At 37.5% G+C, this 14,804-nt stretch overlaps 1 protein-coding gene across 4 annotated transcripts in view; it reads left to right on the forward strand.

Moving 5' to 3' along the window:
* Positions 1-11,924: 11,924 nt before the first annotated feature.
* LOC137040512 (sodium channel subunit beta-4-like) overlaps positions 11,925-14,804 on the forward strand; it is a 503,850-nt gene continuing 500,970 nt past the window's right edge. The window contains exons 1-3 of one of the 4 annotated variants that reach the window (XR_010897913.1): positions 11,925-11,945; positions 12,068-12,168; positions 12,290-12,370. Coding sequence is in view for 2 of the 4 variants with exons in the window: in XM_067416182.1 (XP_067272283.1) it covers positions 12,124-12,167; positions 12,286-12,370 (129 nt within the window). In the remaining 2 variants the exon portion in view is untranslated. The other 3 variants (XM_067416183.1, XM_067416182.1, XR_010897916.1) reach the window with 3 other exon arrangements.

Genomic DNA, 14,804 nt, shown 5'->3' on the forward strand with positions numbered 1-14,804 from the left:
TAAAACACATACAGACACTACAGTTCATGTTTTAGAATAGTGATGTTATGGTTTGTGATATACTTCAGCATATGTTTATGCAATAATAATTAATTTCAGGACATTCACATAAATAAACTCTAAGTTTATAGAGTTTATTTATGTGAATGTCCTGAAATTAATTAAAACTACTAAAAACTACTAGTAAGACTACTAAAATCATTACAAACATAGTTTTACACAAATCAAGAGTTCCCAAATGTATACATAGGCTATGTATTTTAACTGTAAATATTGTAAGTAACTGTACATTGTATAGATCAGTATAGAAATATTTAGTTTGGTTATAAACATGTGTAAATCAGAAAGCTTTTGTTCTCTATTCTCCTGAACATGACGTAAATCCAGCTAAAGTTTAAGCTGGTGTCAGATGAAGCCATTTTTTTATTACCGTAATACTCTTCTCTGGAAGAAGTTCATTCCAAGAAAGGTTTCAAGATACAAATCTGCTCAAATTATGATTCTACAACATCGTCGGACAATCAGACAAGCTGTCAATATGCCAATCTGTCACTAATATCTGTTTTTATTGATAGAAATGGCTGATTTATTGATTAATAACTGATTTGCTTATTGACTTATTTTACTAAATCATCCATATATGTATTGTTGATGTTCCAGATTGTGTTTGATCAGATAAAAATTATAAATAAAATAAAAAAGATTACATGAATGGGAATGTTTCTGGTTCTGCATCTAAAGTATCTCCAAATGAGGTAGAGCATATCAAGTCTATAGTAGAAAAACTAAAAAGTTTATTTCAAAAGCTGGGTCAGTATTGACATAATTCAGAAATGATCACCCATAAAAAAAGCTTTTTTTAAATGGAAAAGTGCTTTATGTTTTATAACACTGTTCACTATTACAACGTTTATATGATTAACTGTAAATTTTATCAGTAAAAACAGTTGCAGTTGTATTTTAGACATTTGCTGTTTTTCCCCCCTTTATGTCACAGATCCTCTGCTGCCCTCTGTTGGCCATTCTGATTGGCGTATTACCACTGTACAGAAAACAAAAAAAAAGTTTTTATGTGCATCTGCAATAAAATAGCTATTGAAAACACTTTTAAAAATCCATTTAAAATTATTTTAAATGTGCCGTTCTCTCTGTCCCACTTTGCTTCATGTCTACTGTCCTATCTTAATAAAGGCAAAATGCCAAACAATAAATCTGGGTAGGTTTAAGGGGCGTATTAGTTGTTGCATTGTGTAGGTGATCAGCACTGTGATTGACACGAGTAATGAAATCTTTAGAAGATTTCTATACTCTCCTACAGTCTTTTAACTTGATCTGCAGTCAAAGAACTGTGACTAACAGGAAATGTGGGTTCCAGTACAGGGCACACATATGTATGTGCCCTATAGATGGTAAGTTCCTTTAATTAGAGCAAAAAGCTTTCTATTGGCCGAGGTCAGCGTGTGAGCCACTTGACCACCCCATTTGAAGTCACTCTGTATGATGACCCCCAGAACTTTAACTCTGTCAGACTTCAAAGATTGATCAATATAAAGTGATGGCCTAGAAACATGTAAAACCTAGCATCTCGTTTGGTTGAGTTTCATTTTGTGCTCCTCTACCCAAACATCAAGACCATTCGATGTCTGTTGGAGGGTAGAGGGTAGTTGAGGGCCTGTGCACAATTGTTGTGTCATTCATTTCCAGTGGTCTATTTTATCCCGAAGAGCACTGTTGATCAGTGCTAGGAATATTATAGGTCCCAGTATGGTTCCATGTGCAACTTCACATGTGGGGTATTCACAATCAGGGGATCTGGAGGGCAGAGGTGGAGCTGGAGCGACCGAGTGACCGAAGGACATTTGAAAATCGCTTTGCAGTGAAATACAAGGGCATATTGCAGGTTAGAGCCCCCAGTGAGTCAGTGTATAGATACAAAAATGTGGGAACTAGTTTTTAATATAAAAGTACTTAATTTAATTGTAAAAATATTTACATTACCAGCACAGAAAGTTTACAGAATTTTAAACTGTGAGACTGTATGCAATTGATTTACGTAAAAACAACGGTGAAGAAGCATAGCATGTGGATGTTTATTCTAATAACATCCTTTACTGAGTATTACAATGTTGAACTCCATCATATCGCCGGGATGATAATCCTCCGATCTAAAGTGAATGCCACACACCGCCGTGTTTTTCGCAGCAGTTGCAGTAAAAGTCCCATCTCTTCACTTGCACAAAACGTCCCCAGGCGCGTAAGATATAACACCATACTTTTTCTTGTTAGGAAACCTTTAGACTCGATGTCCTGGCAGGCTGAAGTTTGTGCAACCTCCACAAACACAATCATTTTCCATGACAATGTTAAGTTAAAAATGATAAAAACTACTGAAAACACACTGACTCCTACTGCATACCAATCTACTCTGCACATTAGCCTTTTTTCCCTGCCAGGACATGATATACATGCTCCTTATTCCTTACCACTCTTGATGGCAGTACGGTGATGTAGTACTTGGAGGTCCTTCAGGTGGAGAGAGCGATTGTGGAGCATCTATGCACGCAAAACATCCCCACTTGGCAGTCCTCATAGTCGAGACTCCCACTCAGGGAATATAAATTTTCCTTGTCCCTTATGGCGAGGGCTTACAATGTTTATGGACAAGCTGCTTCCGCTCTTCACACCATGACCATCCTGCAGGTTTACCAGGCCAAGACGCTGAAAGAACTGACATGGGTGGTTTAAACACATCCTGCCTCAGCGCATATCAGGTCCCATCTCTTCACCTCCCAAGGCAGCAAACCTGCCTGCCTGGCGCTGAGAGCGCCCCTTGTGAAGGCTGCTCCAGCCCCACAATAGCCCAGGCCGGCAGCCAGGCCTGGACAATGAACATCTTGCAAAAATGTGGCACCACAAGCCGGGTCCACAGGCTACTAAGAACCCACATAAAGCTTTGAAGCAGACATCAGACCGGTGACCCAGAGGAGGAGAGGAAGCCGCTGACCTGCTCGCCCCAGGCTTGAGGTCGAGCCTCTCTCCCAAATGCCATCAGGCAGACAGCTACCAAATGATCAGCAAAAGAGCAATTTCCTGTTTCTCCGGGTTTCACACACACTCAGGGCGTTGAACTCTATCCCATGTACGCCTGTTGTGGTTGGATTGAGGCTGCTGATACCGCTTTCCAGCCCATCATGCTGGCTTCTCGGGCTCTTCACAGGCTCCTGTTCAGGGATGCTTACCCAGAAACACATGATAACATGTCAGATATCAGGATTGGTATGCGGAAAAAGACCTGAAGGATGCATACTTTTATGTCTCAATCCTTCCTTGGTACAGACTGTTTCTACGGTTCACCTTCCAAGGGTAGGCATATCAGTACAAGGTCCTCCCTTTCGGGTTGTCCCTGTCTCATCGCTTCTTTACCAAAATGATAGAGGCTTCCCTTGCCCCCTTGAGGGAAGTGGGCATTCGCATCTTAAAAACCTCAACTACCTAGGTCACTCTCGATAGTTGTTGTTTGCACACAGGGACATTGTTCTCAATCACCTAGCTCGACTGGAACTTCAGGTCAACTGCGAGAAGAGCAAGCTCTCCCCTTTGCAGAGTATTTTCTTGTTGTTGAGTAGGACTCGGTCGCAATGAAAGCACGTCTTTAAGACCATGCTCATTTAGTGCTGAACTGCTTGTATATAATCTTATGTAAATAATCTCAGAGGCTCCTTGGGCATATGGCATCCTCGGCTGTGGTAACGTCATTCGGGTTGATGCATGAGACCGCTTCAGCACTGGCTTAATGCCAAACTACTGAGAAAGTCATGAAGTGCTTTCCTTCCTCCAAAAGTTTATGATAGGAGAAAGACACGGCACTAGGGCTGCACGATATTGGAAAAAATATACATTGCGATATTTTCCCCCCAACGATATATATTGTGATATTGAGAGCCATCAATCCAGGCTAAAGTCAATAATTACCATTCCGTGATTATTAATAATTTCACTAATAAGCAAGCTTCATTACATGTGACGAAAAGAAATGTTGGAAAGAATGTGCAAACATGAAACTAAACCTCCAGTAGGAGGCAGCAGGTGACGTCTTAATGAGTGAGTCACTGAGTCGTTCATTCAAACAATTCATTCAAACGCTTATTCTTTCACAGTTGTTGCTATGAGTGAGACGTGTTACAGGTCTGCTGTGAACGATTTTCACTGCTGAAATAGAACAAAAACACTAAATATTGCATCTAAAATGTAAGTGAGTAAATTAATGTTAATTAGTTGTTTATGGAGCTGTCATATTTATGTCATCTTGTCTCCTCAGCAGAAAGCTAACTGAGTAAAGCATGCGCGCAAACTTCACTCATCAATTTCATTGGCCTTTTATGAACATGTCAGAGGTGTTTGGGCTCCCAAGAGGGACACCTGGTGTCTATTTCGACACAATCTCTTCATTCCCTCCACCAGGGAACGAGGGTAGTAACCAAGATGTTTTCTCAATGCTGTCATATTTGTTGTGTTTATTTTGTTATTGAGAGGAAAAAGTGCAGCACATATTTACAGATTCATTTAAAGATTGCTCTCATCAACGTGGACTGTGTCAGAATGTTTGTAAACAATATATCACTGCAAAGGTATTTCTAACTTCTGCTTACTTCTAAGCAAAGATCAAAATAACTTTGCCATGAGTATATCAGAGCCTTGCATCACGTTCAGTCTCTTGTTCATTATGTCACTGATGGCCAAGGCTTGCTCATATCATGGAGTCTGTACACGAATAATAAGTCTTATCCAAGCGGCAATCCAAAGTTCTCTCTTGAAGCCAATACGGAAGTAATGCAAAGTGCAATTCCTCGACTGGCCACTAGGACCAAGCTCCAGAAGGGAGCAGAATCTCATTGAGCCCGATGATAAAAATTTCCAACTTTACAGCAGAAAAAGACATGTGTACAGCCTGGTACAAATTGTGGTTTTGGTCTATACGGCTAATTTTGACCTTCATGACAACTGTGAGGGGGGTGAATTATTTTATAACTCATTTGTTTACGTTATAAAAGCCTTAAAGTTCTGCATAATTAAGGGCGTGGTTACAGGTGGATAGCCATTTATCTGCCGTCTATTGTCATTGCGTCACCTAAGCTCCACCCACATCTCGCCTTTTTGCCCATTTTCTGTTATCCGGGAGTGTCACGCGATGACTCGCTCGCAAGATGGCGACGCCCAGCTCGCCCCTACTTTAAGCTTCAGAACGGCTCATCAGAATCCCATGGGTGACGTCACGGACACTACCTCCATATTTTTTTTACAGTCTATGGTCTTATCGCTAAGAACAAGACTTTCTGAATTCTAGACCTTTAGCCCCTTTAAGGCTCCTGAAATTATTACAAAAACCTTAATCTTTTGATTATGATTCATTTATGTGGTATATGGCTGCAAATCTTTCAACAATCCACATTTTTAAGGATAGTAGTACACATACAAATTTGATTCAATTATGATTCTATAAAGAAGATCAGACAAGATATTTTTTATTGGTATAAATTGCTGCTTCAATTAATCACTGATTTACTATAATTTACTCATTTTACTAAATCATCTATTTAGTTGTTGATGTTGTTCCAGACTGTGTGTTTGTTGTTGTACATCTAATGTATCAATAATATGAGTAGAACTTACAGCATGTCTATGATAATAGAAACATATATTTAAAAGGCAAGTTTCTTCATTACTAACATATTTTGAAAATTCTCATTTATAAAAGCATTTTTAATGGAATTTTTATTGTAAAAATACATTATGTACAATCAGTAACACAGAAAACAATACTGCTTAGGTCAGCTGTACATTTGACCAGTAATAACAGTTTATGTTATATTTCATTTTAGATATTTGCTTATATTTTTATATACAAGCTCCATTGCTGCCCTCTGCAGGCCATTTTTTGATAACTCAGAGTGACACATCACCACTGTACAGTGCAGAATGTTTTTACGTGCATCAGCATAGCCCAAGTAGCAGTATGGAGATGTTATCTAGCTATCACAATTTGGTTCTCTTCAAACTCGCTCAAATCCTAACACCCATGCCACGATACCCAATGGCTTTAGGAAAACAGAGCACTGTGGACAATATGCATTTAAGCATTCCTGCTTTCAGCTGGTGTCATTATGACTATATTGTGGCAACTCAACTCACAACTCAATTGTGTAGATAGATGTCTTCAGGAAAGGGCACTTATCTGGGGTGACTATATTTTGATTACCAAAAACAAGAAAACTTGACCCGGCAATGAGATACTCAAATGATCCTCAAAGTTTACTCAAAGATGCCTTATTCATTTCAGTAGATTTATATCCTCCTCTATGGATATAAAATTGTTATATTACAAAATACTATGTATAACCAAAATGTCAATGTCCTGGGAAAACAGGACGTTTAGTCACCATACACTTATCAAACATGTGATGTTTAAGGCAGCTTAGACATTGTATGCTTGAGTTACAATAACTTCCTGTTCATGATGATCATGGCATGCTTTATCACTTAGCTAAATGTTACTAGCATGTTTTAAAATGTTTCTAGCATGTTTAGTATGTTGCAAGTAGTGCGTCGCAGTGTTAAACACATCACTTCCTGTTGCCAGTGGGTGGCGCTATTACAAAACTGAATATAGTTGTTTAGATGTGTTCAGGGCAGGGCTCTTCTCAAACACCTGAAGTCTGGGGCAGACCAGTTGTGTTACAACAACTTCCTATTTTGTGGCATTTATTGCATACATTAAGAAGGGCCAAAGCTGAACACAAAACACAAAATCTGCCAAAAATTAATGGTTGCCAGTTTGTCAGCCAGTGGCAAGTCACGTGACCTGAACCCCCACTCCAGTATCAACACAACAAAAAATGTGAAAGATAAGTTTCTCATGAGACTTGACGTCTGACAGTCAGTTGTCTGTGTGTGTGCTTCAGAAGTGCGCTTTATATAATGTAAATAAATTAGTTAAAAAATTCACCCCCTCACAGTTGTCATGAAGGTCAAAATTAGCCGTATAGACCAAAACCACAATTTGTCCCAGGCTGCAAACATGTTTTTTTCTGCTGTGATGTTGGGCATTTTAACATCGGGCTCAATGAGATTCTGCTCACTTCTGGAGCTTCTCTGTAGTGGCCAGTCGAGGAATTGCAGTTTAAGTTGTTTCCATATGGGCTTCAACAGAAACTGGGGGATGTTTCCGCTTGAGCTACACACGTCATAATCTGAAAACCACAACTGGTCTCCTTGTCATTTCTGACTTATAACAAAAAACAGAACAACGTCTAAAAGCTGGTATATGACAGGGTGAAGTTTCTATAAGCTGTTGACCAAAAAAAAAAAAAAAAACGAGCGTTTAAGGACACAAAAGTGAATACAGGCAATTGACACGCAACATGTCATGTTACTCTGAGAACTATGCCCACCCGTGGGGAACATAATCGGTGACAAGATATGCTAAAATATATTACTGACATTTGGATATTTGACTTACCACTGATAAAATGTTTACTTTACAGGTAGGCATACTGAGGCCTAGTCCACAAGTACATGGGAATTTTATAAAACACAGGAGTTTTTCCCTCCGTAAAAAAAAAAAAAAAATTGCATCCACATGAAAACGCAAATCAGGCTACTTTGTCATGAGCATGCCAAACCAACAGGTGGCAATATAACCCTAAGCGTAAAGCCATGTTGGCCAAAAAAAAAAAAAAGCCTGGCAAAAATGTTATTGCCGGTTCTTTTGCAACATGCCAAAATCCCCAGTTTCACCGTCCACACGACAACACTGCAACCGGACCTTCGGACCTAGACTAAAAGTCTTCACCCTGGCAGAAGTTTTCAAAAAAGTTTGCTTTCAGTGTCCGGATCAAAGAAAAAGCTGCGGTTTTGAAAATACCCGTGTTCATGTGGACAGGGCCTGAGTGTCAGGATCCCACAATTTCATTCCCCATTCTTCCTGCTGATGCTTCACGTCTTATTTCCTATATCCATTTTTATCTCCTTATACACAGTTTTTTGTACGTCAACTGTGCATCTGTGAGTATTAAACTCTCTTGTGTTATTGCGATTAAACTGTCAAATGCACACAAGGTTATGTCAGAAACACACAAAGTTCACATGAAAACAGTTGCTTATGTCTGTGCACGTGTGCAGCAAGTACAGAAATCTCATGTGTATATTAGATCTGTAAATCTCATGTGTATATTAGATCTGTAAATCTCATGTGTATATTAGATCTGTGTATTAAAGTGAAAGCAGTGTAATATAAAGTACTGCTGCTGCTGTTAGTATAAATCAAATAATAAAAGATCAACAGAAAATCACTCACTGCTCTTGACTGAATGAACTTTGGTAGCTTTTTAAAAAACAAATGTCCTACTTGAATGCTGCTGTTAATGCTCTGGAGAGGAAATAAACATGGCGGGATGCTTATAATTTATGGGATATAAAAAAAAAAGAGTGGTTGGCTTTTTACCATTATAGGGTGGTTGTGTACACACACTGCCAACATGTTCAAACCCCATTTAAAAGTGAATTTTACATAATAGGTGTCCTTTAAAGGCACATGCACGAAAACAGTATGCTCTTGACTGTAGTCATTTATAACATGGATTTATGAACAGTGTTGTGCAAGTTACTTCCAAACTGTAATATATTATAGATTACTTATTACTGCTATTTAAAAGTAATTCATTACATTACAATATTACTGTCTCAGAATTGTAATGCGTTACATTACTCCTGTATTACTTTTGAGTTACTTTCACCAAAATAACTACAGAAGTAGCTCTTAACATTCTAAAATGTAGGCAGAGAGCATTTTACATCCAGTAGAAGGCGATATGATGAAGACTAATGACATGGGCCATCCAGACTAACAGTAGAGAACTGGCAAAGAAGTGAATGCTCAAGACAATGCAAGAAATCATGACGATCCAACTCTGTTATAAGTATTATTTTAGAGGTAAAGTGATTATCTGGCAATATCTGGGAATAGCTTCTGTTCATAGACACAACAGAACTGTGTAAACTCTTAAGTTATGACAATATGCGCATTTGTTCTTTTCTTATTGTTGCGAGATAGTTATTTCGGTTTTAGGAAAAGGTTGCATTTGACTGCATTTGACTAGCCTACGTTCTTGTCCTTATCTCTGATAAACTAAGCAATGCGCATCCATCTCACGAATGTACAGTAGGGATGAGACGGTGGGGACATTTTCCCACCGGTTAATCAAAGTGTGATGACATCACCGGTATCTGGGCTTTTACATTACTATTCTATCTAACCGAAAGGAGCATGCGCACTGCCGCTTGGTCATTAATAACGGGAGCAGAGGCAAAGCGAGTGCTTTCAATAGGGCTTGGGCACCGCGGTGCATTCTGGGACGTCGCGGCCATGTTGATGGCCTCGCGAATGTAAACATACAGCAAGTCGAATGAGGAGAAGCTGAGTTGGGAGAAAGAAAAAACATGTTAAAATCCTGAAAGGGATATGGAATTTACCGGGATACGTTAAATAGGGAAGGCAGGGACCGCTATAGAGACAAAATCGGAACTATTAAAGTTTTGGATCCACATGAGTTTCCAAAGAAAGAGCGGAGCACCGATGACGACGAAAACTTTATTTTGTTGGTCCCCAACAGACATTCTACTGACTATAAGTAACTTTGCAACTACAATTCAACTTATTCTACTAACCCGAACCCCAACACATAAAACCATAACCTACCAGTCTACTAACAGTATAGTTAATACTCTAATTAGTGTTAGTTGACATGCTGTTGAAAACGTACATAGTAGAATGTTTAAAGTGGACTATCGAAATAAAGTCTAACCGAAACGTATATATTATTATTTTTATTATATAAGAAATTGCTCTGCCTCCGTTTTTATTTGTTATTGCAATGTTATTGTTTACTATATTTATAATTTGCACTTCCATTTTCTGTGTCTTTTGTTGTTATTTTATAGATACCTATTTATTTGCTTATATAGTATTGAAAGAATTTATTTTTTAAAAAAGTGTATTTATTATTGTTATATAAAGTGCACTCCGTTATATAAAGTGCAACAACTTGCACTCCGTTTTCTGTGTTCATTTTTTATTTGTAACCTTTTACCTTGAAGCATTCCACATTTCTGTGTTCTCAGGTTGCACTACTTGCAAATAAACACTAAAAAAACATCTGATTGTGTGACAATTCTTGCTTTTTGCACATCGTACTGTTATTACTTCTTGTCCGTGGTTGCGCCTCCAAGCATGAAAGCGGTGGAAAGTTAATCCATTTTCGACATTTCCCATGGTGATTATGTGTTGCGCTGTTCCACCCCAAAATGCAGCAACGGTTTACCATAGTTGAAATAACGCCAAAATAATCAAATTAAGACACACGACTGAGAGGGAGTACGTCTATAAACAGTGCGCAGTAGTCCGAGTAGTAGTAAAGGATGCCATCAACATGGCCGCCACGCCAAGTAATGACGTCATGACGCCCAAGCCCTATTAATTCCTATAAAAGTTAAGCTTCCATATGAACTGAAAACGTGCCAGTGCGCGCACACCGTGAATGACAGCTCGTAAGTAAATGCGTGCTCTGTGCGGACAAGCAGATTTTAGTTTCGGTTTATAATATTAGAATATTATTCTTAATGAAATACACAACACATTGACAAACCCCCTTTAATAGGCGCTTTTACATTTCACTTTGAAACCAAATCTTCTGCGATCACCTGTCAAGATCAGACCTTCGGATCATGCTTCCGTTTTTATTTGAACGGCCTGTTCTCTAACTGAACTAAATTACTGTATTACTATAAAAATCTAAACGATGGTGTCACGGTGTGCAATAGTCTTATTCTGTCATCTTCACCCAAGTGTTGTTTAGGTATTAGGCCTATAGTTTAGCTCAGCAGCGCGCGCCTCGTCTCTCGTCCGTTCTTCGACGACAGAGCCTTTAAACCTTCTTTAGCCACTTTTCCACTGGCCAGCGCGAGCACAGCGGCTGAAATCATGCCTCGGCACTTCTGTAAAATCCGCAATAAACACGTACGCCTTCACTGGACTATGTCACACAATATCCAAACGTACACCAGCAAGAGGGAGATGAATTGAAGTACTGAATTAAAGGAAAATGAAGTAAATCGCTATACAAAAATATATCAGAAGCTGTCATTTAGTATTTAATTACTAACCTGGACACCACACGCGGCTATTGACTGACCACGAACAGGTAATAACTTGCATTTTTCATGCGTTAATGTATCACACCTTTTTCCTTTTTCGTTTTATTGTATTTTTTTTTGGGGGGGGGGGGGGGGGGTAACGCAAGCGTTATTGGAAATGTACCGAGTAAAATATTACTGAAAATTGATTAGTAATGCCTTACATTACTGCGTTACAGCAAAAAGTAATAAGTTACTGTAATGTATTACTTTTGTAATGCGTTACTCCCAACACTGGTTATGAATGATCTGCGAGGTATTTTAAGCTAAAACTTCACAGACACATTCTGGGTGGGGACACTTGTAATCTTGTAAAAATTGGCAAAATAGGTCCCCTTTAAGTCAAATCACCTTTATGCATATAGCGCTTTAAATAATACAGATTGTTTCAAAGCAGCTTTACAGTGATAAAAATGAAAATAATGAAGCAAGAGTTCAAATATGTTGTAAAGCAGCTCTAAATAGTGTCGTTATTCATGTGAAATCAGTTCAGTGTTGACTCAGTTCAGTTCAATAAATGTGTAAAGATCATCAAATATAAATGAAGTTAAATTCATATATTTATATATATATATACTCTGGTAAGTGCAGTGCATTTTCACTTTCATTTCTCCCCTTATGCTTCTGTTGCAAAACTGGTTCACTGTCATAGGCGTACCACATTTGCAGGCATCCTGTTAGCGCTTTTGCAGCCTGAGGTAAAACCATTTGCGTAGGAATTTGCGCGCTTTTCGGTTATTGCTTTGAAGTTCATGCACTGTAGGATGATACATGTTTAATGTTTTTTTTAAATGGAATTTTTTATGACAATGACAAGTAGGAGTTTGCTTCTGAAAGCGATACAAAAGGTGATCCTTGTTCATTGCTGAACTGGTGATGAAGGTGACCGCTGGTGAAGATTACTGGTGCAGAAAAAAACAGGTGAATTTTTATTCTGAAACTTTGCAAGTAAACCAAAGCTTTGAATGTGGCGATTTATCTACGTCGCTAAAGGTATTTTATCATATCTATTATCTGAAATTGGATATTAAAACCCATGGAGCTCCAAAGAGGACTGGACTTTGAGCTTGGTATGGATGCCCCAGATATCTCTAACCAATCGACAGCGCTCTCCAACTTGAAGGTAATGGCAGATCTTTTGATTTGGGCTCCTTTTAGAAATGTGTTCTGAGTTATTTAGTCATATAAGAGAAGGAAAACCCCAAAGTTTCTAGTAACTGGTCACATCTAAATTTTTCAGTTGGCCAAACTGAATTTCTGTGAATTGACTTTTATCAGACGACTCAATCAGAAATATGTTGAGCCACAGACAACAGGGTTGACATTTTAGTCAATTCCAGCACAGGATATTTGGTGAAAATACCTTATATTAAACGAGGAAAAACTGAGAATACATTCAAGAAGTCTTCTGCATACCAGGATGTGTTCGTTTAGTTAAGAACTTTGATGTGGTGAGCAATGTAATAAACAAATGAAAATGTTCTATTGACTGACCACAAATTCAATTTGGCCAACTGAAAAATTTAGATATGATCAGTCAATAGAAAACTGTCAATTAGAGACGGGAATGTTTTTTTTGTGTGTGTGTGTGTGTGTGTGTGTGTGTGTTTTTTACAGTGAAGAAAAAGCGGCACAGCATAAGCTAAATCCTGCAAATAAAAACTAACATTAATGACAAAGTTCCCCTGCATCACATCTGGCAAGCGACAGAACAGAACTGAGGGTTGCCATTGTGAAAAAAAAGTGCACTTTAGTACTTATTGCGCAAATAATATACTTGAGAGCACACTTAAGTGTGAATTAAATGTAATGTTTTCACCGCTAAAGTAAATTTTATTTGTAATTCATTTCAAATGAATCACAGATTACGTTCATACTAAATGCAGTTAGTTGAAATTTTGAGTGATTTTTCACAAAAAAACCCCAAAAACTAAAGTGGGACTTAAATACATCTTTATATGTTTTCGTAATTGCTTGGTCTCTTTAAAAAATTTAGTCCAAGTGTACTGCTCAATGTACTGACAAGCAATTAATGTAAACTAAAATATACTTTAATAATATACTTATTTCATAAAATACACTTGTGTGAATTAAATGTAATGTTTTCGACCAGTATATATTATTTGTAATTGATTTCAAATGCATCACAGATTAAGTTCATATTAAATGCAATTAGGTTTTTTTTAACCACTTAAGTGGGACTTTAGTCGATTTCTAAATGTATTTTGAAATATGGTAAGTGTCTGAATGTACTGACATTTAATGTGAACTAAAATACACTTTAATGTAATATACATGTACACTATTATGTAATTAAATAAAAAAAAATTCTAATAATGAAATTTCAATTTAGTATATTCAAATTTTATTTTAAAATCTATAATTACCTTGTTACTACAATTAACAAATGCAAATTTAAACCTTCTTAATTTATTGCCAAAATCTCTTACAAAAATGAATGTAGCAAAACCATGGTTAATTTGTTGTTAAAATAAATTAAAGATATAAGGACATTAGACGTTATACTCACCGCTAAACTGGATGTCTCGACGAGGCCAATGCTCCAACTTGCTTGATTAACTTTTCCTCCAAAAAATGCTCTCCCCAAAAAACAGCTCAATTGTTTTTGGGTGAGGTCCTCCCAAAAGTGCGGTAAAATTGTATTTAAAATAATTATTTTTTATTTTTATAGTTTATAGTTATTTTTTTATTTAGTGCTGTCCAGAATAAGATATTTCACATTAAAGACGTTTACTTCCACAACACACACACACACAAATAATAAAAGCTGAATTTATTAAAATGACCGCGTTTAAAAGTTTATGAACCATTGATTCTTAATACTGTGTCATTCCCTGCATGATCCTCGGCTGTTTTTTTCTTCTTGTGATGGTTGTTCTTGAGTCTCTTGTTTGTCCTGAGCACTCAAACTGTCTAAAGTTCTTCAGAACAATCCTCCAGGTCCTGCAAATTCTTCAGTTTTCCAGCATCTTTTGCATATTTGAACCCTCTCCAGCAGTGACCGATATGATTTTGAGATCCATCTTTTCACACTAAGGGCAATTGAGGGACTCAAACACAGCTATTAAAAAAGGTTCAAACATTCACATTCAACAACCGATTTTTTTTTTTTTTTTAATGACATTTTGTTTTAAATATACTCTAATGCGTATTTGATCACATTTAATATCATATCTGGTATGCATGTCTGACCATATCAAGGTTGCTTTTTCGTCCTCTTATTTTGTCACTCATATTGCCGGAAGTCTTTGATATCGACGACTTTTCATAGTGACGGAAGACTTTTTGTAAACAAAGATATCGTAATATACGTAATTACTATTATTTTGATTTAGTCAAGGCTCTTTGAATATAATTCGGACATCATGATCATCAGGTATGAAGGAACACAGTTTGAACAAACGTGTCGTAATTCTCTCTGTGTCGCTGAAGATGTAGCTTGTTGCTCGGCTAGGTGTTTGGCCCGATTAGTTTTGGTACTAAAATGCTTCGCTTAACTTAAACTTAAACTAGCATTGACAGGAAAATCATTTTGA

Source organism: Pseudorasbora parva, chromosome 14 (genome assembly GCF_024679245.1).
Source record: "Pseudorasbora parva isolate DD20220531a chromosome 14, ASM2467924v1, whole genome shotgun sequence".
NCBI lineage: Eukaryota > Metazoa > Chordata > Actinopteri > Cypriniformes > Gobionidae > Pseudorasbora > Pseudorasbora parva.